Source organism: Aspergillus tanneri, assembly GCF_003426965.1.
Source record: "Aspergillus tanneri strain NIH1004 chromosome Unknown AapTan_3_pilon_pilon_pilon, whole genome shotgun sequence".
Classification (NCBI taxonomy): domain Eukaryota; kingdom Fungi; phylum Ascomycota; class Eurotiomycetes; order Eurotiales; family Aspergillaceae; genus Aspergillus; species Aspergillus tanneri.
In genome coordinates this window covers 1,457,862-1,479,878 of record NW_022984630.1, presented here as the reverse complement: position 1 = coordinate 1,479,878, position 22,017 = coordinate 1,457,862, and the positions used below count along the sequence as shown (strand labels likewise).

The 22,017-nt window shown below is 46.6% G+C and overlaps 7 protein-coding genes across 7 annotated transcripts; 2 read left to right on the top strand and 5 right to left on the bottom strand.

Moving 5' to 3' along the window:
- Positions 1-3,764: 3,764 nt before the first annotated feature.
- On the bottom strand, positions 3,765-4,659 carry ATNIH1004_004286 (uncharacterized protein; the record flags this gene model as incomplete). The annotated part of the gene is made up of 3 exons (XM_033568956.1): positions 3,765-3,851; positions 4,160-4,517; positions 4,634-4,659. The coding sequence occupies 3 exons, from the start codon at positions 4,657-4,659 to the stop codon at positions 3,765-3,767; spliced, it is 471 nt and encodes a 156-aa protein (XP_033427762.1).
- A 610-nt stretch (positions 4,660-5,269) lies between these two features.
- ATNIH1004_004285 (uncharacterized protein) lies at positions 5,270-6,392 on the top strand (the record flags this gene model as incomplete). Its single annotated transcript, XM_033568955.1, has 2 exons — positions 5,270-5,335; positions 5,703-6,392. The coding sequence occupies 2 exons, from the start codon at positions 5,270-5,272 to the stop codon at positions 6,390-6,392; spliced, it is 756 nt and encodes a 251-aa protein (XP_033427761.1).
- Positions 6,393-6,513: 121 nt separating this feature from the next.
- On the bottom strand, positions 6,514-7,339 carry ATNIH1004_004284 (uncharacterized protein; the record flags this gene model as incomplete). Its single annotated transcript, XM_033568954.1, has 2 exons — positions 6,514-6,648; positions 6,701-7,339. The coding sequence occupies 2 exons, from the start codon at positions 7,337-7,339 to the stop codon at positions 6,514-6,516; spliced, it is 774 nt and encodes a 257-aa protein (XP_033427760.1).
- A 1,570-nt stretch (positions 7,340-8,909) lies between these two features.
- On the bottom strand, positions 8,910-10,178 carry ATNIH1004_004283 (fungal specific transcription factor domain-containing protein; the record flags this gene model as incomplete). The annotated part of the gene is made up of 5 exons (XM_033568953.1): positions 8,910-8,959; positions 9,008-9,300; positions 9,359-9,591; positions 9,659-9,734; positions 9,799-10,178. 5 exons carry the CDS (start codon positions 10,176-10,178, stop codon positions 8,910-8,912), a joined length of 1,032 nt encoding a protein of 343 aa, XP_033427759.1.
- Positions 10,179-10,817: 639 nt separating this feature from the next.
- Positions 10,818-11,792, top strand: ATNIH1004_004282 (aromatic alcohol reductase; the record flags this gene model as incomplete). The annotated part of the gene is made up of 2 exons (XM_033568952.1): positions 10,818-10,850; positions 10,914-11,792. 2 exons carry the CDS (start codon positions 10,818-10,820, stop codon positions 11,790-11,792), a joined length of 912 nt encoding a protein of 303 aa, XP_033427758.1.
- A 2,693-nt stretch (positions 11,793-14,485) lies between these two features.
- On the bottom strand, positions 14,486-15,120 carry ATNIH1004_004281 (amidohydrolase family protein; the record flags this gene model as incomplete). Its single annotated transcript, XM_033568951.1, has 3 exons — positions 14,486-14,579; positions 14,636-14,982; positions 15,070-15,120. The coding sequence occupies 3 exons, from the start codon at positions 15,118-15,120 to the stop codon at positions 14,486-14,488; spliced, it is 492 nt and encodes a 163-aa protein (XP_033427757.1).
- Positions 15,121-18,250: 3,130 nt separating this feature from the next.
- Positions 18,251-21,385, bottom strand: ATNIH1004_004280 (uncharacterized protein; the record flags this gene model as incomplete). Its single annotated transcript, XM_033568950.1, has 1 exon — positions 18,251-21,385. One exon carries the CDS (start codon positions 21,383-21,385, stop codon positions 18,251-18,253), a length of 3,135 nt encoding a protein of 1,044 aa, XP_033427756.1.
- Positions 21,386-22,017: the final 632 nt, after the last annotated feature.

The window sequence follows — 22,017 nt, the reverse complement described above, 5'->3', positions numbered from 1 at the left end:
CAATTCTGTATTACGAGGAAGCCGCGGGGTGACAAAACATAGAAGGGCTGTACCATGTTGGGCATCAATTGAGAAGGGCCGTACGCATATGTACCGGAATTGCACAACAGCTCGAACACTCTCTCTTTCCGTTTTAGTGCTCACTGAGCAGGGTAGCCTCAATAAAATGCACCACGCTAAAGACTAACGCTAGTGTCTACTTTCCCTTGTAGCGCTCTTTGACAGTCATCTGGTTTTGCCTACTTAAAGAGATGGCATTATCAGTGGAAAGGGCAATTGTGGCTATCGTTCCTTCTCAAAACTTCAGAGGGGATAAGTCCGATTGACCTTTTTCTTTCTTTTTCATTTTCTTGACCTCTTCGCGGTCTATTTTCACTATCGTAGTCAGTGGGCATCTGCTAAGAATCCATCTAGAACCTGCTATTGAATGGTCAAACTACATGAAGCAGGAGTTAATCTGCTCTATTTGAATTGGTTGTCACTAATCTGCATACCTGCCCAGATATAGCGCATGCTTTCCTGACGATCAGAGATCTAGCCAGCATCGATTCCTACGAAACCGCTTAGACCCATTGTGTAGAACAGGCTACTCAGGCAGTTAACCAGACCCAGCCGCAGGAGACTCATTGGGCAAATCAGAGTGGCTTGTTGAAGCGGTGGACTATGTGGGCTAGACCAAAATGCCAAAGGATTACGAATTTCCCTTGATGAGCATGATGAGCGACTTCACTGCCAGCACAGGAAAATGGCACTTTGGTCGGACTGTGCTTTATGACGACACTGCTTATCATTTCATGTCTCTAGCTATGCCCAGTTGCCAAAATATGTTGACGATCAAAAGGCGTCCCGCTTTCATGGCGAGCCAGCTTATTGAAATATTGGTAGTGATGTATTTGACATCACCTGTGAGCTATGCAGGAGTGACAAAGTTGCACTCGCATCTGATCGCCCCTTTTCTAGATTCTAGCAATTTCAATTCGCTGATCCAAATGGTTATCGACAGCCTGTCAATGGTACAAATTTTGCCACAAACCCTAGGAAGGTGGACTTTTCAACAATGATGGTAGCTGAAAAACATCCGTGTGATATGTTCCTGAATGAATAGGCCAGTAACCTCTTATTCTGTCACTGCCATATACATTAATACATTTCATGATAAAGCCAGTCTGTAATTATTGAAAATAAAGCAAACAAATAAGCATCAAAAAAAAGTGCGTGGCTTTATTTTCCTATCAATCCCTCTGATAGAAAGATCTACGCTTCCTACCATACCAGCTTCTCCACATGGACTGAACTTCTAGCTCCCACGAAGATTCACTTCGCTCCAGAGATCATCCTATGTCCGGAGAGTGTACTCCAAGCTCTCAGGAACAGGCTCGGTCATTCTAGGAGCTCTGGTCCGGCTCTTAGGGGTCCGGATAATCCCGGGAGCAAGCAAACTGTCCAGCTATACACCCAATGACCACAAAGACTGGCTTATCTGATAACGACAGCTGGCCATTATCCGCCGGCAACTGTGTTACTGAACCGACTTTGCCCGTCAACTGGAAATGGCACTGTTTCTTTCTCATGCCAACTTGATTCGTCGGTTGTCTCGTTGCACCTAAATTCCGACAAGCCACACCAAGCCCGTGAGTACTCAATTGACCTTTTTTACCTGTATAATCTAGACAGTCAACATAAAAATCTGTAGACCATGCAATGACGTTCGGTTTCACTTCAGTACCCAAATCCCTCAGTAGGAAAATTCTCTCCATGTCAACACTGCAGAATCTTTACGCATGAGGGATATTAAGGAGTATCCTGCCTTTTGATGGCTGCTCTAGCGGCATCAGACTTGGTTCATTGCTTGCACCGCTTCTCCTCGAACTTTCATCTTCATTGCGCCAGAATTTCCTTCACCCCCTTAGAGATATAGACCGAACGATGCGAAGGCTCGATTCTTGGACTCGAAAGTGTCAAATACTGATCTTGGAACCTCACTCCAGCTTGTTGAACTACGAATAGATCCCTTGCTTACTCCGATCGTCCTAATTTGGAGGTGCAGTTCCTACCTAGAGTCAGAAATTCGGCTATCCCCGAAGAGCAAATAGAGTACGATTGGTAAAATGGTCTTATTTGAATGAATTGAGCTGGTTGGTCTGTTCGAGTGGTGACATGGACAATGTCAGTCAATCCAGACCCGGCGCCATTAGTAGAGTGACGGGTCAATTATTCAATGATTGCGTATGCCACTAAATAGTTAACATTAATTAGGCGAGAATTATATAATTACTGTACTAATAGTTAGGATGTGCTTTTACTTAGTAATACAGTTAGCTGTATAGGGTTATGTACTAAAAATTTATTACTTAGGTTATACAAGAGCCCTGCAAAATATATTATATTATAGTATATATAGTAAATGTATCTACTAATATACCAATTATTATGCTATAGCAGCTTTTACAGTAAGGTTCTTGTAACAATGTAAAGGTAACAGTAATATTAGCTTCTCTTTTCCAGCAACACAAGGCTGGCGGCCGCCCTTAAATCTTGTTCAGTCCTTTAAGCTTATTTTTAAGCTGCTAAGTTTCTATATTTACTTACATACAATTATATACATTTGCAAACTGGCATAGTAGTATTAGTACCCAGCTAACATAAGCATGCACAATAGCGGCATTGGACCAGGATATTTGCTAGGTCCGAAACCTTAACAATCCCGGCCGTGCAAATCCGGTATGTGGATATGCCGCAGAAAGCAGAAGAAATATCTCTCCTTTATAATATAGTTGCATAAGCCGGCACATGCCTGCTAGCCGGATATCTAGTCTTTCCAGTGACCTTCACCTCTTTGCACGATTCTGCAGTGGTTGGAGAAATAGCGACTTATAACCACGCTGGCTCCGTGGTATCTTATGTATTTAGAATCCGCCCCTCCTTGCATTAGCAATAGTGGCTTGAACACTGGGCACTTTAGGATGCGGCTGGCTCTGCTAGTTTTAACTTTTTATGGCTGGCAAAGCTTATTTTCCTGTAAGTGGCCTGATAGTAAGAATCTACCTATACTGTATACTAATTTATAGACCGGTACTTATTTACTCCGCTACTGGCCTGGTTAATATCCTGCTTAATGTCTACGCAGCTCGGCATGGGACATGGTCTGTGATAGTAATTATAACAGTTACTCTGACCGGCCTATTTACAGTACTCGCGGGCATTCTTTTCATGTCTGTTTAGTTAGCAGTGCTCCAGAAGATCAAGCGCGAGCACCAGACCCTGGTTAAGAGTGCTGCTCTAGTTCTTAAGGCAATAAACGTTTATTCCTCTAGTGTTTTTGCAAGACTTGTTAGAGTAGGCTTTTGATAGAAACTACGCAAGAGAAAAAGCCTAATGGAATAGATAATGCACGCCAACTTAACTAAGTCTAACTAACAGGTGGATAATATAGCGTACAAGCTCGAGCACTAAATGCTGCACCGGCACTTTTAGTGTGAGAACAAAGGTAGGGTGAATACTATATCCGTAGCTAAGACGTACCTTGCTATGGGACGTATAAGTATACATATTACAGAGAATGGATCCAATTCGTGACTTACCCTCTACCACCTTGCCCAGGTTCCGTTCAGGCGAATATCATGGATTGTAGCATCCTTGGAATATCCGGCAATAGTCAGAAGCACATGAAACAAAAGCAAAATCTCTTCTTTGTTGAGGGGTATGTCCTGCGGTCTATTGGCCGTGATGTTGGGAAAAACTGGCTTTTCCAAGGCGTCTTCTTTCTATCGTAGTGGGATTTCGGGAATCTGCCCCCCATGGAGGTTGAACTGAGCTAGATCTTCCAAAGTGTTGATGCCAAAGAGAACTTCCTGGGAAAGTGGGAGTATAACAAGAAAAATCCTGGATGCAAACTGGGGGCGGTCATGGTCTCTGATTCCAATTCCAAACCCATGTATCTTTTAGTAAGTTATAATCTAATAACCAGTAGTTATGATCTCACCGATTACTAATATCAAACTGGCAGCCCCATACTGTATACTTGGGGTTTCGGTTCTTCTTTAACCATTTTTGGTTAACCCGCCACCTTATCCTGAAAAAGTTCGTTTTTGGACTAGAATAAAACTAGCTGTGTCCTGTACATCGTCAGCCAGGCTATAAATGAACCATAGAATCTTACCATATACCTAAGGCCTCTTTCCTTTCTATGTTTTGCAGCAGGAATAAACGCTCCAATCCTCGCCCAGGTGAAAAGGTAAACCTGCAAGGCAAAACCAAGAAGGACCTTGAGGAAACCCTGCATAAAACTAGGACTGTCGCGTCTCCACAACGATGCAACAGTGTTTCCGGTGTCATCCTTACCGAGGGGAAACTTTTGTTTCTTGGTGTCCTCATTGAGGTTCTCTTCTGTCAGGGTTCGTTTTATCCACTTGCGTTTTGTTAGCGTGGGCGTTCCTCCCCGAAGCCCGCTACTTACCTGGTATGTTTCCTCACGATCCTCTTTTTTGATCTTGCTTTTGGTGGCATCTTTGAAGCCCCTGAAAAAACTTTTCAGCACATGCTAAAATGGTCCTTACTGTCCCTCTTTTGATTTCACCGAATCTTCCTATTCCTTCAATCGAATGGATGTACCAACGGAACAGCCCTCCTTTACCTCGTAGCCGGGCGGCTCAAGCTCATCTTCTACTAGGAATCTGACACAGAAAAGTGAATTAGGGTAGGCAGAAAAATAAGTTACATTGACTGACTCGTTATACAGTTTCACATATTCGGACGGTAGCTGCTTGGCTTCGTCAGTGCGTTTATGCTTTCCACGTTTAGCATCCCCCTTCCTATGAGCGGTCGGATTATAGCCACTTGCTAGACGCTTTTAGCTCTGTGGCCCGCTGCTTATTTCTGTAATCTATAGCCGTTAGATGGTCTGCTAACTGCGGCATGGCACGGTAGAACAAAAAGAGTCTATTTGGGTTCCTGGATCCTGGCAGGACTCGATCTCTTTAGCGAAGTCCGCATATGCTATGCTGCATGGTGAAACTCTGGATGATTATAGGCCGGGTTGCTTAGGAAAATCTGGCGCAGCGCAACAGAATTTTGCAGAATCACCTCTTGAAGATAGAATAACAGTCTTGTCAGGCCTGCAGCAGCCAAGTCATTAATCTGGTCCGGCTGTGGCCCGAAACATCCCTTCCAGGTATCTAATTTCGGCCAGATAATGGATAAGATCTCATCTGATCGTTTGATATTTGCACGGCTGACTTCGAAGCATCCCATCCAGTATAAGTGACCGGCCATGACCCTCATAAGCCTGCATGGTAATGATACCGAATCATCTGCTCTTAATTCCATCCCGCACGCCGTGCGTCTTCACTGATCCCCCTGAGCTCTGCCGTCTTGTACCCAGCGCTCCGTCCAATATAGGTTTTCTTCTGTGAGAAGATGCCCGCATATGTCGAGGCTTTTGCTACCCAATCCCGCTGTGAATTATAAGAGAAAGCAGCTTTTGGTTCCCCAGTGCTACTTTTGATCAGTCGCGTCCCATACCACAGCGATCACTTGCTGAAATCCGGCAGGGGCTCATCACCAAGATCCCAACGAAAGAGCAGATAGAAGGCAAGGCCACTCAGTATACTAGACGAGACATTTCTTGTTGAGAGCAGCAATAGACTCCAGGCGGCCAAACAGGTTCTGATGAAGGGGCTGGGGCTTAACGCTGATTTCCACAGAGACGACAGGTCGTGTACCAGGGCAGCCTTGCATCAGTTATAGCTAAGATCGACGCCCACAAGTCGACAGTGACAGAAATGAGAGAGGATCAAACACCCCGCATAGTTACCATCACCGGAAGGGCCATCCACCTATCTGTACCGGAGAATCTCGATCCATGTGCCTTGGATGTGGCCGACCTATTGGTGGAGGACGTGACCACTCTGCAACTATGCGGGCTCGCCGCGCAGTCGCCGATGTCGAGTCCTGATTTCATTGTACTTGCCATGTCCCGTATGATCCTCCACGACCAGTTCTGGGGTACTCTTGCCAGCACGTTGAGCCTTCTCGAACAGAGATATTCGGTCACTCAGCGGCCGGCCTCGCTGAGTGGTCCGGAGCAATACGGAGAACGATCCTCCTTGCCCCCCATGCCATGCAAAACCACAGTGGATTGTGATACCTTCGCCGACCTTCCGGTGACCCACCGGTTGGACAGGCAATTGGAAGCTAATACCGAAATACCCTCTTCAGGTCCGGACAGCCCTCACCTGGCTCAATCTGGCTTAGAAGACAAAACGTTTTATGGGCAAAGCCAGAGTACAGGCCCTCCAGGTTGCAACCATCATCTCCTGAATTATTGGGGAATTTTCGAAAGGAAACCAGGACTCAGCCGATCCGCCTGCATTGGTAGTCTAGATAATAGTTAATATTCGTCCTACATGCATTGAGAACTAAGAGACCGCGCACAGTTGTAGTGTTCAAATTCAATATGTACGCAGTAGAATTATACACTCATACGCAAAATAATCAATCGTAACCATAAGACAGCTATGCATGCTCTGTATACGGAGGCGGCGCATCTGCCTCGTCATTCTCTGAATCCGAACTCTCTGAATCCGGCTCCATCTTCATCCACACCTCGGGCTCCTTGGTGACAATTCCCTCTTCTGATAACTCCAGTGGCTAGAGCCGTCAGCGGTGATCCTCACCATAATAGAAAACTGTGAGAACATACCTGTCCACCTCTCCCGAGAGCCACAACCTCCCTATTCCCCATTCTCCCCACCAACCTCCCCTTCTTCCACACCCCATACCTCAGAACCATCCCCTTAAAATCCGACTTAATAATCATACAATCGTTCACATCACAATCAATCAACTGGCTCTTCTTCACCCAACTCCGTGCTAGCCCCGTGCCATCCAGCCTACTTTTTCGCACGAGGCTCTCCTCCACTGCCGAATCGCTCACTTTGCTCCGCGCAACGGAACTGTCGCTGACTGTCGTGTTCTTGACATCACTGCGTCGTGTCACCACGGTCTGCAGCTTAGAGTCCTTCGCGGACAAGTACTTCGCGCCAGAATTGAGAACGATGCTGTTCTTGATGTTTGAGCGACGGGCGTCGGAGTTTGATAAAGTCGAGTGGACGACCCGCGAGCGGTTGATTACCGTTCTCGACTGCGCGTATTTCTTCTTGTGATGCTGCGGAGCGTCGGGTTCCAGGGGTCCGAGGAGCGTCGTCTGGTCGAGTTCGCTGCGGTCGATTGAGTCTGACGGGGTCAGGTTCGAGAATGTGGTTTCGTTGATCGTAGAGCGGGAGATGGATGGTGAGGATATGGGGAGGGTGGTGTTGGTAATCTTGCTGCGGTGGGGCATTTTGATTGTTATTTATATAAATATGTATATACTTTGTGATGATGGTGATGGTGGAGGAAAGGATAAGGGTGACAGATGTTTTTATGGTGAGAGTCAAGTCATATGAGGGGTGTCAACATAGTTTATTTTATGGTCGAAAAGTTGCTGCCTGTTACGTAGACTCGTATTGGTAGATTTCGTATTCACGATGGACTAGTGGATTCATAAGCGAGTTGGCTGTGTTAAAGGTATATGTGATTGGTCTGGGCTTTATTATATTCTAAATAATAGAGGGGTAGAACTTGTTATATGCTTGAATGCTTGGGAGATCCACTGTGGGTTCGGAGGATTGGCATCGATTCACTTACGGGATCTAAAGAGATATCTTAATTTTTATACATTATTTTTTAAAAGTACCGTAAAGTGCGTACTAAGTAAAATATATGTGTGTTTTTGTAGTAGCAGAAATATTTATTCTTGCTGTGGAAGCAGGGCAGATTCGCGAAATATTATATTTTAATACTATTAAGTATCTCAGAAAATAAATATATGACTAGTATATTTACGTTGTACCATGGAAACTAAAATCTACTACAACAGAATCTGGGCAGTGAACTCCTATTCCACTAAAGTATATATTTCACTGTTTTGATTATCTAGGTAGGAAACAGTGCATGTCTATTTTAGCAAATAGTACTACTAGTGAATTTCCGGTGGTTTCTTCTTCCAGTGACAACAATCTTGTATTATGACTAGAACAACTGGGCTTAAATATTATCCGCTAGAATTGTGTCTTCTATTTAATAATAATAATAATAACAATGACCATTATCATGACAAGGCATCGTCCAGGGAGTACTTTCTCGGCTTGCTGGGGATAGAACCGCTTCGTCTTTGAGGTGAACTCGAGCCGCACGAACGTGTTTATAGGCTCCACCACGAGTGGATGATGGAAGCTTACCGAGCATTTATCCCTTTGATCAAGTCATCGCAGACTATCCAGGCACTACCTGCTTTTACCAGGGTGTGGTTCCTTTTCCATCCCGACCCCTGCATTACATAGGGAACATATGCTAACAAGTTTCTCTTTGACTGATTAGGCCCCTTCTGGTGCCCCTCCACGGACGTAGCATCCGCACTGGAGGAGCTGCTCCTCGGGAACTATTATCCCCTATCCCATCTACCACATCATGAATCCCCCGCGGCAGCTGTGGGAAGAGATGACCCGGATCCTGGGCGAGGCACTGGACATTCCGGCTACGAACAGGGTTCCTTACGAAGAATGGGATTGCACGGATGTAGAACTACCCGGGTTCCGTGGGGACCGGGAATCTGGCTGCTTTGATTATTGACTTTTTGGAGACGCATTTTGTGCGCATGTGATATGGGGGCCTGGTTCTTGACACAGCCCATGCCAGAGAGCATTCGCCGACTCAGGCGGGTCAGGGCCCGGTGGACACCAGTATGGTTCAAAAATACATTTCAAGTTAAAAAATATGGGGTTTTTGAAATGAGCTTAATGATGCTTTCTACAGAAATACCAGAAACCCTGGGTAGATGTCGCTGAATGTGGGAGCTTGACTATATAGATTTACAGGTTACACGTCTCCTGCGCTGTCTCGATTTTTGCCAAGTAGTGTTCTATCAGGGTTAGTATGTCAACTATAGTTTGTAAAGTGGGCTTTATACTTGCAGCCACCCATCTCATAGCCAGATACCCCAGTAGGGATTTTAGGGGCCGGATCGACGGCTCCGGGTCAACAGCCCCAGACACTCTGGCATCGCTAAGACTCAATATTGCGGCCTTGTATAGACAATGAGGGAGAAACACGGACAAAGTCGCCCTCTCGATCGGGGTGGTAATGTTCCCGCGCGCAATCTCGTGGACGAGGGACTTGAGAATATTGAGTGAGGTATAGATACAGCACTCATTGTCGTGGATATCCATGTGAGATCCAACCTCGAGGATTTCCAGCATAGCACTAGTTTGTAGCCTAGGGATTAGTCACTCGGTTCCGAACTTGAACTAGGCAGCGTTACCTTCTGCATAGTGCCAGTGCGCTATCTGACAGAGGATGCAGGTTCTCGTCACCACTTTGAAAGGTCATCAGGAACGAGGTCAGGGATTTGAGGATCTGGACCGCCTCGGCTTCATTGAAGAGGGGATGCGATAGTGTCGCATGAACGTGGACCAGCACCTGATCCAAGAGCCGGGATGCGTGGGCCAACTTGGTGAATGAATCCATCTCCACCTGCGCCCAATCTTCAGAGTCCTATTTTCGGAGTCAATTTCTGATGAAGTTGAGTGAGGGCTTGGTAGTCAGTGAGTAAGTCACTCACCCTGTTACCCCCAACCGTGTCTATGCATCGTCCATGGGGAGTATTAGGCGCTTGGCCGCTTTCAAGCGAAGCATATCTATCACAGTTCTTGATTTAGTCTGGATACCATCTGATGTGCATTGTCAGGGGCCTGGTCTAACCTGTCAGTGATGACGATACCGCGCCAGGTCTGCCGTGCCTCCTCGGCTTTCTGTGGATCCGGGAATACCTTGCGTAGGTCCTCGCAGGTAGCTCCGATCCCCAGGGTGACTGCGGCGCGTATATTAGCTGCAGTGGAGATGTATGCGGAGGGGTACATGGCATGACCGATCTCGAAGATCGTCAGGAGGAGTCGACACTGCAGCATTTCCAACGAGATCGTCCCCATCGCCTCCAGAAGAGCTACAAAGCTCTTGAGTAGAGCATACAGCGATTGGGTCGGGAGCGGAATCTCTCTGTCTACAGGCACCTTGCATACGAGGGCCATACAGAGGGTCAAGAGACTAAAGTCGGATGGGGCAGTGACCGTCTGGGCACGCATGTTTGATAACCGGATATTATATGCGGGTTCCGACACGATAGGGAACCAGCTATGCACCGTTCGGAAATAAACGGCTGCAGCGGCTTGTAGCTGCAGTCCATCGCCCACAATTGATGAAACCTGAGCTTCGAGTGTATGACGGAGGTTGGAGGGGGTTAAGTCGGCCCAGTCTGGCACGGGCACCAAACGAGGGGTTTCAGCTGGAAGGGGATAGCAACAAGGTTTATTTAATCTAGATTGATTAGCATGCATCATGTATAGTCCTAGACCAAACTAGCACACCGTTTACAAAGAGTACAGAAGGGGAGAGTCTTGTCACATTTCCGTTTCTGCCTCCGGCAGCAAAGGCAGGCGACGGCCGACATGGTTGCTGCGGGTGCGGAGGCGGAGGCGGAGGCTAAACCCTTTTTAAATCATGGACCGTCGTGGATATAATTGACTCATCAGTGGCATTTAATTCTGAATTAGGTTTAGACTCCGCACCCGCATCCGCATCCGCATCTACTGACCAGGATCATGATCCATAATCCTGGAGGCATGTTAATGATGTTATCTTATATATTATACCTCAAATGCTGTAAAAGACAGACATGTTCTCTTCCAATATCTTTAATTCACCGCCTTTTACTTTTATCAGCAATGGGGGTGATTCGCAACGTTGCCATTGCTGGGGTATGTCGAGTGCTCGTTCTCCTGCTGTAATTAGGACTAATATATGTATTCCATGATGTTTAGGCCTCCGGAGACCTGGGCTCCCATGTTTTCCATGCTCTTATGCAGAGCGAACTTTTCAATGTGACTGTTCTGACGCGCCAGTCATCTCAAGCACAATTCCCGGCTTCCATAAATGTTATCCGCGTGGACTATACCTCGGTCCCGGACCTGACTACGGCTCTGACTGGCCAGGATGCCGTGGTCTCAGTCCTAACAACCAGTGCCACGGAGACACAGCTCCCGCTGATTGAGGCCGCAGTGGCAGCCGGAGTAAGGAGATTCCTTCCCTCCGAGTTCTGTGCGAATATTAGTAATCTCAAGGTGGCCGGCTTGCCCGTCTACCACTCCAAGCTCGCGATACATGACGTTATCAAACAACAGGCTCGGGGCAATTCGCATTTCACATACACCTTGATTCGCAATGGGCCCTTTCTTGACTGGAGCCTGGCCTATGGCTTCTTTTTCAATCTTAACGGAGGATCGACCCCCTTATACGACGGCGGGGACCATCCGTTCAGTACAACTACCTTGGCCACGATCGGCCGGGCCGTAGTGGAGGTCCTGCGTCACTTGGAGGAGACACGAAATCGGGCGGTGTTTGTTCAAGACCTCATGACCACCCAGCGGAAGATGCTGGCTATTGCCCAGAAGGTTGCACCGGATCGTAAATGGACCCCGACAGATGTGAGCACCGCTGACATGGAGACCATGGCGTGGGATAAATATGCCAACGGGATGGTCGATCTGGAGGCCTCGATGGGATTTTTTTGCCGCTCGGTCTTTGGGGAGGGGTACGGGGGAGAGTTCCAGGAGTTGGACAATAATTTGCTCGGCATTCCGTTGAAGACGGACGCTGATCTGGAGGAGTTAATACGGGGAGTGCTGTCCAATGGTATCTAGTGCACGGTGACGGATACCTCGTCCTCGCTGGTGGTGGGGACGCGTAAGAAGTTCAATGAGTACCCATTTATGAAGTTAGTTCCGCGTGCATTATATCGAAAAGCAACCCCCCGCAGACATTCTTCACAGTCAACAAGTTGTTCTGGCCACCAGCTGCATCCATGCCACCCACGACTGGTGCAGTTGACCAGAAACGCCCACGAGGTCCTGCATCACCCCGGGCGCCTTGTGATGCTGGAGGTGACGTGCAGTATGACCTGGATTGGTATGATCTTTGACCTGTTGAAGGGATGGCGGCTGTTTAATGACGGAAGGCATCACGTCCTGGCGAATATCACCCGCTAGGAATCAGCGTTGCACTCGGCTGGATACTGGCAGGTTCCGTGCACCCAAGGCAGGCGTTCCGAAACGACGATCCAACGCGTCATTGTCGCCTTGGCCGAGAGGTACCATGCTCCCTACTCCTCTTCCTCCTCTTCCTCCTCCTCCTCCTCCCCCCTGCAGGAACCCCGGGATGTTGACCCGCTGGCTCGCCAAGTAGTCCTTGACCCATACGTCCAACGCTACATCGAGGACTTTCGAGTACCAGGAGGCCCTACAGCCCTGGTGCCTATGGGCTATACAATTGCGGCCCATCGCAGATTGCGGCACAATCTTATCGAACGGTCGTCTCTTGTCACCAGTGGGGGCATAGATTGGATCTGTAACGGGCGATTTATCTCGGGGGTCGCTACATGCCAACACTACAAATCCAGCTTCGTCCCTATCATGTCCGGTATATTGAGATCTGACCATTCCATTGATAATGAATCTGACTAAATCTTCAATTTTCCTACGGTGGCTTTGCGTCACTCTGTTGATGAGGAAGATTTTAAGGACGAGCCGAAGAAGCCCGGAAGACTGCTAGGACTGACGAAGGAGAAAGGCTGCCTAAACTGAGCGGGGTTAATATTATGAAAAATATTGATCTTAGCCATGAGTAATCTTCATGTACCTAGGATGCTAATCGGCCATGCTATTCCAGAGCTTGGCCTTGGCCGAGACTGAGAGGGAGATGGAATTGTCAAGTACATATTCGGATTCTAAATTTTCTATTTCTGATTCCCATGTGATCCGGGATGTGCAGGCGAGCGAGCCAAGGGTTTCAAATCCAAATAAGTGGTCGACAGTTCTTGCTGAGCTGGGGGGACGCGCATACTTAGGACGATGTATACATTCAACCTCGGTGCCTAACCACACATCCCTTGGTACAACACTTTAATAAGAACTCACTGGACTAAAAAGTACCATGACATATAAATAGCCAGACAACAGGGACAACGGGGACAATAGGGATAATAGGGACATTGGCCCAAGAGGTCAAATGGGCTCTAGCCCTTTACATAAATGTACCCTTTGTTAAGTACATATTCAAGGCTCCATCTTCCACAGCTCCATTTTTAACCTTAGATTGTTCAATATTGCGCACAAACCGCAGCAACGGAAAGACGCCTTTACGTGCTGCTGGGGACAATTTAAAAAACTTAGATCTACCCCCACAATATGAAGACGGTGGTCTTGAAAGATTGGACGCTATTTCAACATTCCATCCAACCTCTACACATCCCTTACAATACCAGCAACCAATACCCAACACAGCCATTTCCCGTCTTGCTTTACTATAATTAATACCCATGGATGATTCTTACACACTTCCTAACTAATTAGGGTTTATGTGTAGTTTGCCGTCTTGCCGGTATACAGGCAATTTATCCCAACACATTCCGCGTCGCACCAGATATACCAACAACAATAAAAAATAATCGACTTTGTCCGGCTCTTCTCGCTATAACTATGCAGCCTTATGTTAAAGTTATGTAAGGCTAGATCCAGCTGGTTAGTTAACTACTTGGACTGTGTTCAATCCTTTACCCCACCATGAGACTCCCTGAGCCACTCTTATTTCATAAGATTTGCCCTAGTGTTTGGCCAAGCTTCATATTTTCAGTTGAAGAACATATGCAGAGAGGCACTGTGAATCACCCACTGTATTCTTTCACAGTATCAACAATCTGGTGTAGAGTTGCATACCCGAATCGAAAAATTCGCCCGCACCCAATCCAGTAGTACTATTCTAGGGATCAGAGACACCCAAATTCATTGTTCATAACTTTCCTTTACTTGGCACTGCAGCATCCAGGCTGAGGACCCTCGCAGCATTACCACCAAAGAAATCCTCTTTAACCTCATCGCGAAGTCTGATGTCTCTATTTGCCGACTCTATGCATTTGGCCCAGCTCAGCTGCGGGAAGTTCGTTCCAAACATAACTTTCTTTCTTCCGGTGGTGTTTGCGAAGTGGATTAATTCCTGAGGTTTGGCATTATCTGTTAGCCAACTGGATAAAACACGCCTCGAGAAATGGACCCATTACAGGTGGATAATATTTTGGCAGATACGCCGAAGTGTCGATGTAGACATTAGGATGTTTCCAAGCCACTCCAATCATTTCCTGTGTCCAGGGAAACCCGATATGTCCGCAGACGATAGATAAGGATGGAAACGCCAACGCCACCTCATCAATATACTGAAATCCGTTAGCTATGCAGTTTGCTTATATAGAGTCCCTCGGGATGTTACAGGGACTGGTCGGCCAACTTCACTAGGGCAAAGGGGCCCAGTATGTCCGACCTGTGTGAGCTAATATCGAACGGTATCAGTCAACATCAACAATGTCACTAAGCGAACAGCTTAACTGGGTACGCACAAAAGGGATTTTAAGTTCAATACACTTGACATAGAGCGGCCAACTGTCCACCAGGTTTAGTCATGTTTTCAACCTTACTATACATGATGTTGAGCCTACTAATGCTTATCAGTTGGCGGTAAGTTCCATAGCCATGGAACCACGCGGACGCCTTTGAACCCTTCGACTTTCACGTAGTGTTCGACTTCCTGCACGTAAGATACCGGGTTATGTAAGTCGACACCGGCAATACCAATTAAACGGTCAGGGTAGGCGCGAGTAAACCCGGCCACTTCTTCGTTGGAAAACACTGCTTGTCCTGGCCGATACCATGCACAGAGGCATATCTTTGAAATACCGGCAGCGTCCATGAGAGCAATAAGCTCATCGGGTGTCCGTCGCTTGGATAGCAAGCTGGTATCCGCATGGGACTGTTCGAATAAGCGGCGGATCTCAGGGACGCCCTCCTGTCACAGGTACAGTTAGCAAGAGAAGATCGAAGGAGGGATACATTTAATTGCTGCATTGTTCAAGGAACAGCTTGATTTACTTACGTCCAAAGGAAGGACAGGGTTTGCCCAAACATCAATAATGGGGAAAGACATTGTCTGTTCCATTTAGATAAAGTATAAGAGAAGTTAACAAATAATACTTTAAAGGGGCTGGCTGGGTTAAAACAGGAACTACCCCACAAAGTAGTTGCGGAGAGCAGAGATATTACAATACAATCCCGTAGTACGAGTGGACGCCGGATCTTTCGGTTCTCCAAAGACCGACTGGGTTAGTCATGATAACGTGCCCTCGCTTCTGCCTCGGCACAGATCACGCTTCTCAGAACAGGATCGGCTCTTTGAGAAGGTAGACTAGACATAGATTGCTGTCAAAATAAGCTAGTCCAGATCGGAACATCATGTGAAATATGTATTCCCAATACCTCCCATGGAGTGGTTGGGCAGAGCATCTTTCTGAATACAATCAATTTAGATCTCCCACTAACTTATATGGAGCAATTGCATAATCACTGTAAGGCACTGGTCAGTTGTCGGACGTCTAACTTTACGGATCACTCACAATACTGGACTGAGGCAATTTCATATTTCATATTTTGCCTGATGTTCAACAAGACTACTTGCTCTCATTGGAGCCGTGAAGAGCTAGTATAAAACTAGGCTTTACGTTAGCCAGAGCTCCAAATAAGATCTATAACACCCTTTTGGTTGGCATCAGCAAAAAACAAAAAGAGAGAGATCGAGTAAAAGGGTTGTAGAAATTGTTGTATTTCTCTTCTACCGTTAAATATTATACGCCCAGTGCTCAACATCAGGCCCTTTCAATATTCGGTTCTGATGGAAAAGCGACCTCAGTCAAGGTTTCGACTTGTATATATGAAGCAATAAAACTATTCATAGAAAGTTGATCCGTATAATAGCCGCATAAGTTTAAGCATCTATTTCTTACACTGTCACTACTATTGGCATGAATGGAATATCTATAAAGGATATATTAAGATAACAAGATTCCGACCTAGAATGTGAATGCGAAGTTCTCGACCTTTTAAGAAGCGTGCCTTGCGAAGAGCTCCAAAATTACTCGCACTCCCACCTCTCTGACATATAATAAATATGTAGAGGCTCATCTTCAGATCTACAGCATCCCAGAATCTAAGCTTCGGTTCTAGAATTCTCTTTTACTCCTATCCTTATTGCTGTGGATTTTTCCTGCTGAAATGGTCTGGAATTTCTTAATGAGCACCATTCAGAAAGTTGCCCTTCCAGATCTAAGCTCTTATCAGGAATAGTATATTGTCTTATATTAATTAACGTCTCTACAGAGAGGTTTTCTTGGATCCGCAATCCTAAAACCACTTCCTTATACTGGATTCACTGTATCGGTTCTTACTCGCTCCCGTACCTCAGTAAACGATGTCCCGTTTGGTTTCGAAGTTGTTGAAGTAGACTATGCCTCTGTTAATCGCCTTGTGCATGAGCTTCGTGGCCAAGACGCCGCTATCTCCGTTGTGACGGCTGCTGTCATCTCCACCCAGAAGCCATTACTTGATGCGAGTGTCCGGACAGTCGTCAAGCGCTTTTGTTCCCGCGGACCACGGGCCCCGACCACTCATATAGATGCGAAACCATTCCCTATTTACGCATGTTTGAGATCCGGAACTACTTGAAATAGAAGTCCGTCTCGAAGGGTTTGGAATACACAATTTTCGCTACAGGCCTTTTCTGGAACACGTTCTGGATTCTCCTGCTGTTATCGAATCTATATAACCGGTCCGTTGTACTATTATGACCATGAGCAGCATCCTTTCAGCACAATCAGTGTGGTCAGTATTGGAAAGGCAGTTGTTGGCAGCACTAGGAATGCCCAGGCTACGAAGAATCGAGTTATTCATATCCACGACATCATGGTAACACAAGCCAAGCTGTTGGAACTGGCGAAGAAGCATACAGCAGGTTGAGGGCAGCAACAGTGGATTGAAACCGTCGTTAGTGAAGCTGAAATTTCAAAGATTTTGGATAGCATCGCAGAAGACGGCATTGACAAGCCAAAAGCAATAACTCTGGTTAGGACAATCATCCTTAGCGGGAAATATGCCGCATAAATATAAGTCCGTGGATTATGAGCTTCTCGGTTTGGGATACCTTAGTTAACAGGAACTGGAAATGAAAATTTCTGCGAAGAGTAAATTAAGAGGCTGATTCTCAATGCTTCAATGTTTAACATGAATTGTTGAGATTCGACAATATTGCTGGAGAGAATCAGATCAGAATGGGTGTAGTAAATAGCAAGTACATTCGGGAGGATATGTACAGTGGATGGATGGATGGATTTCATTTACCCTGACCTCTCGCCAAAGCGATATGCAGGCTACCTCAACTATATATCTCTGTATGTATATGTAGAGAGCACGACTTCCTGAAAAACGAACTTAGAGCCTCGTCAAGGCCTGTCGTGGCCTAATTGCCGCTCCCATTATTAGGCTGCCCTCGTGGCGCGCGACTTCGGAACCGCTGTGACGCCTCTGCGAAGTCCAAGACGGTCTTGACCGTCCGGGCCCGCGAGACGGTGTCTGGTTTACCTTTCTTACCTTCTTTTGAGCCTCCTAGCAGACTCGACGTGCAATTAAACGCGTCCCCAACTCCTCTCCTCAACTCCCTTCGCAATTCCCTTAATTTAGGGCAGTCCACTAGCACATGGGTGACTGTTTCTTGTGCGCTGCACGCGCAGTGATCATTGTCACGAAATCGATGAGCCTTGGCGTAGGTGGACAACCAACTGTGGCCCGTTTGTAGCTGCGTTAGCAGGTATGCACGGTTCCTCGGTAAGGGATATGTACAGTGATATGTGACTTCTACTTCCCACCCAAAGACAAAGAATGCTAGTTCTGAACCCTAATGCGCCAAGATTGATATAGAGCGTTCCTGACTTGTTATGAGACTGAAACATACATTACCGGACGGCTTGAAAGATTATGTGACCGGTAATACGCTGAATTCGAATTACACAAAGGCAACGTGCATGATGTCATCCGACTTGGAAGCGGCAGGCAAGTGACATTGCGCGAGGTATGCGCTATGGTAGGAACTTTCTAGGTTGAACTTTCTAGGTTGAACTTTCTAGAACCTAGAGAATATCGATTATCTTTATTCTGGAATATAATAGTCAAGTTACAGTATGTAGCCACTGGAAAGCTTGTTGACTAGCAAAACATTCAGTCAACTTCGTTTAAGTCCAGTCATGTCCTCGCAGCACAGGTGAATCGCTCTGAGAATCAAGAAGGGGATGGGTGTTAAGAAACGTTCTCAAAGGAGTTGCTGATCGTACAGGACCCTGATAAGACTCAATGCGCTCTTCATTTCTGTTAGGTTTATTAATCGCCGCAGCCGGGTAGCATTCCTGCAGGGCTTCGTCACGAGGTCGATCACTTTCTGCTTGACGCGAAGATTGGTGTTGTTCCTTAGTCAATAAATTGAGACTTTCTTTCCACATCCTGAGAGAACAAGCAGAAGATGTGGCGCTGGGGTGAGAAGGTCCCAGCACCCTGTTCTGAATTTTAACACACTGCTCCATCAAAGTCAGGGCATCATGAATCTTCTTCCTGGAATTCCAAGTGTAGGCCAAGTTGGCCATGCTGGTTAGAGTATCGGGATGCTCTAAGCCTAGTACCCGCTTGCGGATATTTAAGGCCTGCACCTCTAGCTCCTCTGCTTCCTTCCATCGTCCTTGAGCTGCATATAACCGTGCGAGGTTGGCCATGCTGGTTAGAGTATTAGGATGCTCTAGGCCTAGTACCCGCTTGCGGATATTTAAGGCCCGCACCTTTAGCTCCTCTGCTTCCTTCCATCGTCCTTGATCTGCATATGTTGATGCGAGGTTGGCTATACTGGTCAGAGTGTTAGGATGCTCTAGGCCTAGTACCCGCTTGTGGATATCTAAGACCTGCACCTCTAGCTCCTCTGCTTTTTTCCATCGTCCTTGACTTGCATATGACCGTGCGAGGTTGGCCATGCTGGTCAGAGTGTTGGGATGCTCTAGGCCTAGTACCCGCTTGCGGATATCTAAGACCTGCATCTCTAGCTCTTCTGCTTCTTTCCATCGTCCTTGATGCCAGTATGTTGATGCGAGGTCAGCTAGACTGATAAGAGTTGAGATATCTGGATCATTATTTCCGTTTCTTTGCACGCTTACAAGCTTCTCAAATAGGACAGCTGCTTCATTGTATCTTCCGTCTGTCCTGAGGCATCTCCCAATAGCCTTAACCAAGCCTATATATTTCGCCAGGTCTTCTTGAAACTCCATTTCTCCAGTTAAAGAAAGGGCGTGCGGTAGGTAATCTCTCCAGAGCTTTTGATTAGCATGGTTATTGTCCGGAAAGACCTGGTCAAACTGGTCTGCTGTTCTTTGTATTTGCAGATGAAATTGCTGATGCTCCCTTAACCAATTCCGAGTGGAGAGATGGACTAGGCGATGTAGACTGAGAGCATGGTCGTGATCTTGCTCGCTGACAAATGCAAAAGCCTTAAGAAGGCCAATTGCCTCATGTCTCTTCTTCTTAGAAATAGCTGGAGGAAGCAAAGATTGCGGGATATCGCGCGGATTTATGCATGCCATGAATGATAGATAGTCAGCTGCTAGTGGATTTGACTGCTGAATCTGCTGAAAAGAGATCAACCAGGTGGTAGCAACTGGGTTCTGAGTCTCATGATATCGCCAATCATCTCCGAAGTCTTCGCTTAGTAACTCAATCACATCTGGCTCCTGCTCCTTCAAGAGTACGGTATAGTCAGAGAGCTTAATATTATTGGAGTTGATATATGCTGCTGCCTGAGTAATCGCCAGTGGCAGGAACATCAGCTGTTCAAGAAGAGCAATGGTTGCATCACTATTCTCAAGTAGATCGTTCTGCAACAGTGCCTTTTCCAGAATCTTGACACTAGTCTCTATATCCGGCTCGGAGATGTCGACCAAAAAAGGCGATGCCAGTCTCACCGCCAGCTTTCGATTGCGAGTGGTAAACAGGATATGGCCTTCCTCGCTCTGAGGCAAATAGTTTGCAAGTTCTATTACACCAGCCTTACCTCCAACCCACATGTCCATATTATCTGCATTGTCAAATATCAGAAGCCATTTCTGGCCACTGGCCTGACTGAGATGGCCCTTGACACGCTCTTTTGCATCAGCTGGCTTTACTTCCTGGATCCCAATGGTTTGTGCGATACCCATGTAGGCTTGTTCAATACTCGCGTAGCTGGTACACGGAATCCAGAATACAGAGCATGTGGGGTCTCTCTCGCGTACGCGATAAGCTAATTCAAGCGCAATCTGAGTTTTTCCCACTCCACCCAATCCACAGATAGCGACTTTGGACGGCCCATTCATCTTTCCAAACAATTCTTCAACCTTGGCGATTTCTTCTTCTCGGCCCACGAATCCAGGGTTTTTCCGGAAGGGGACCATCCAGTGGTGCTTTGGTTCTTTCAGCTCAGCACTTTGATCGTGTAAGGGGACCTGTAAAAGTAAAGCTTTTGCGTAGGCAGCAGCAACTAGAGCAGCATATGCTTGCCACTCTTTGTGTTTATGGGAGTCGCAATAGTCGCAGACGCCTCGAATAACTAGAGACGGGATCTCATCCATAATTCCAGCAGCCTCCATTTCAAAACAGAGAATGTCCAGATCTTGCGCAATCAAGTCACGAGTCTTGGCATCTTTCATGACCTGATCTCCGGAGGCAATCAAACCATAATGGATATGAGGCGTTTCAGTTGTCCGTTCAGGACGGTCTACTAGCTGGTTCTGATCACATGCTGAACAGTTGGAACTGTCGCTAATATGATTGTATGTTGATTGGAATAGCTGGTCATTTAACGGTCGTTGAAACTGATTTCGTACTTCCTCCTTCTGCAGGGTACTAGACATAATATCGCTAAGTAAGTTTTGCCCTATAATATAGTCACTCTTCATCTTAGCAATCGCCTTTAGCAATATTGAAGGGGGCTTGTTGAGCGATCCTGTGCGATAAAATTGTCCGTTGTGAAGCGTTTTGCCGTAGTCATACTGAACAACACCGCTTGAGGTGTCGGTTGGCTTACTGACCACAATATCACCAAGCCGTATATCAACATTGTCACTCGGAACCCCCCCTCCGATGCCTACCATCAATCCAAATCGAACATTTCGGTAGGTAGACATCAGATGTGACACCACAACAGCAGCAGATATTGTTCCATAGACACCGTCAGGGAGGCAGGCCACCACCACATTGTGACCGCCAACACTCCCAAGTACGTAGGTGTTGTGATCGGACTCTGGCTGAGCGAGTGGAGGATGGACCTCATCGAGTATGGCTTTTGCCGCGGCCATTTCCAGCGGCAACGCGCAGATCCATGCAACCCTATAATCATGTCGCGTGAATGGCATTTTCGCCCGTCATTTATGATAGGAATTTTAGAAGTGAATCTCGGCAGAAATACCGATCTCAGCGAGGGATGCGAAATAGGAAGATTTAGATGTCAGATAACAGCGGGGTAAGGTGCTCAGGTCCTGTAGGCGCAAGGCTGTTTCCTCCTGAAAACCAATCATTTTCTCTGGAATATATCTTGGGTGGAAGCAAGAAAGAAACTGTAGAAAAACCAAAGAAGAATGACATCAATAGCAGCACTCCGAAAATCCAAGTAGCAGGAGGTATCCTGAAGTAACTAACGCTAAATATGATATATCAAATGGACTCAGAAATGGATATCTGAGCAATTCCCCTCCAATTCCCGGCAATCTTCAGTGCTTTGGCACCAAGGTCGATGAGAGAGATGTGACCAGTGAAATTGTTGCCTGAGGCCTGTATTAACGAAATTCGCATACTTGCTTTTGTTTGATAGGTTTGCAAATTCTTGACACCGTGACTGCTAAATTGACAGACTGTCATAGTTTGTCGAGCATTCCTAGAAGATTTTGTTCCTCTGATACCGATACCACTTACCTTGTACGAATTTGGTACA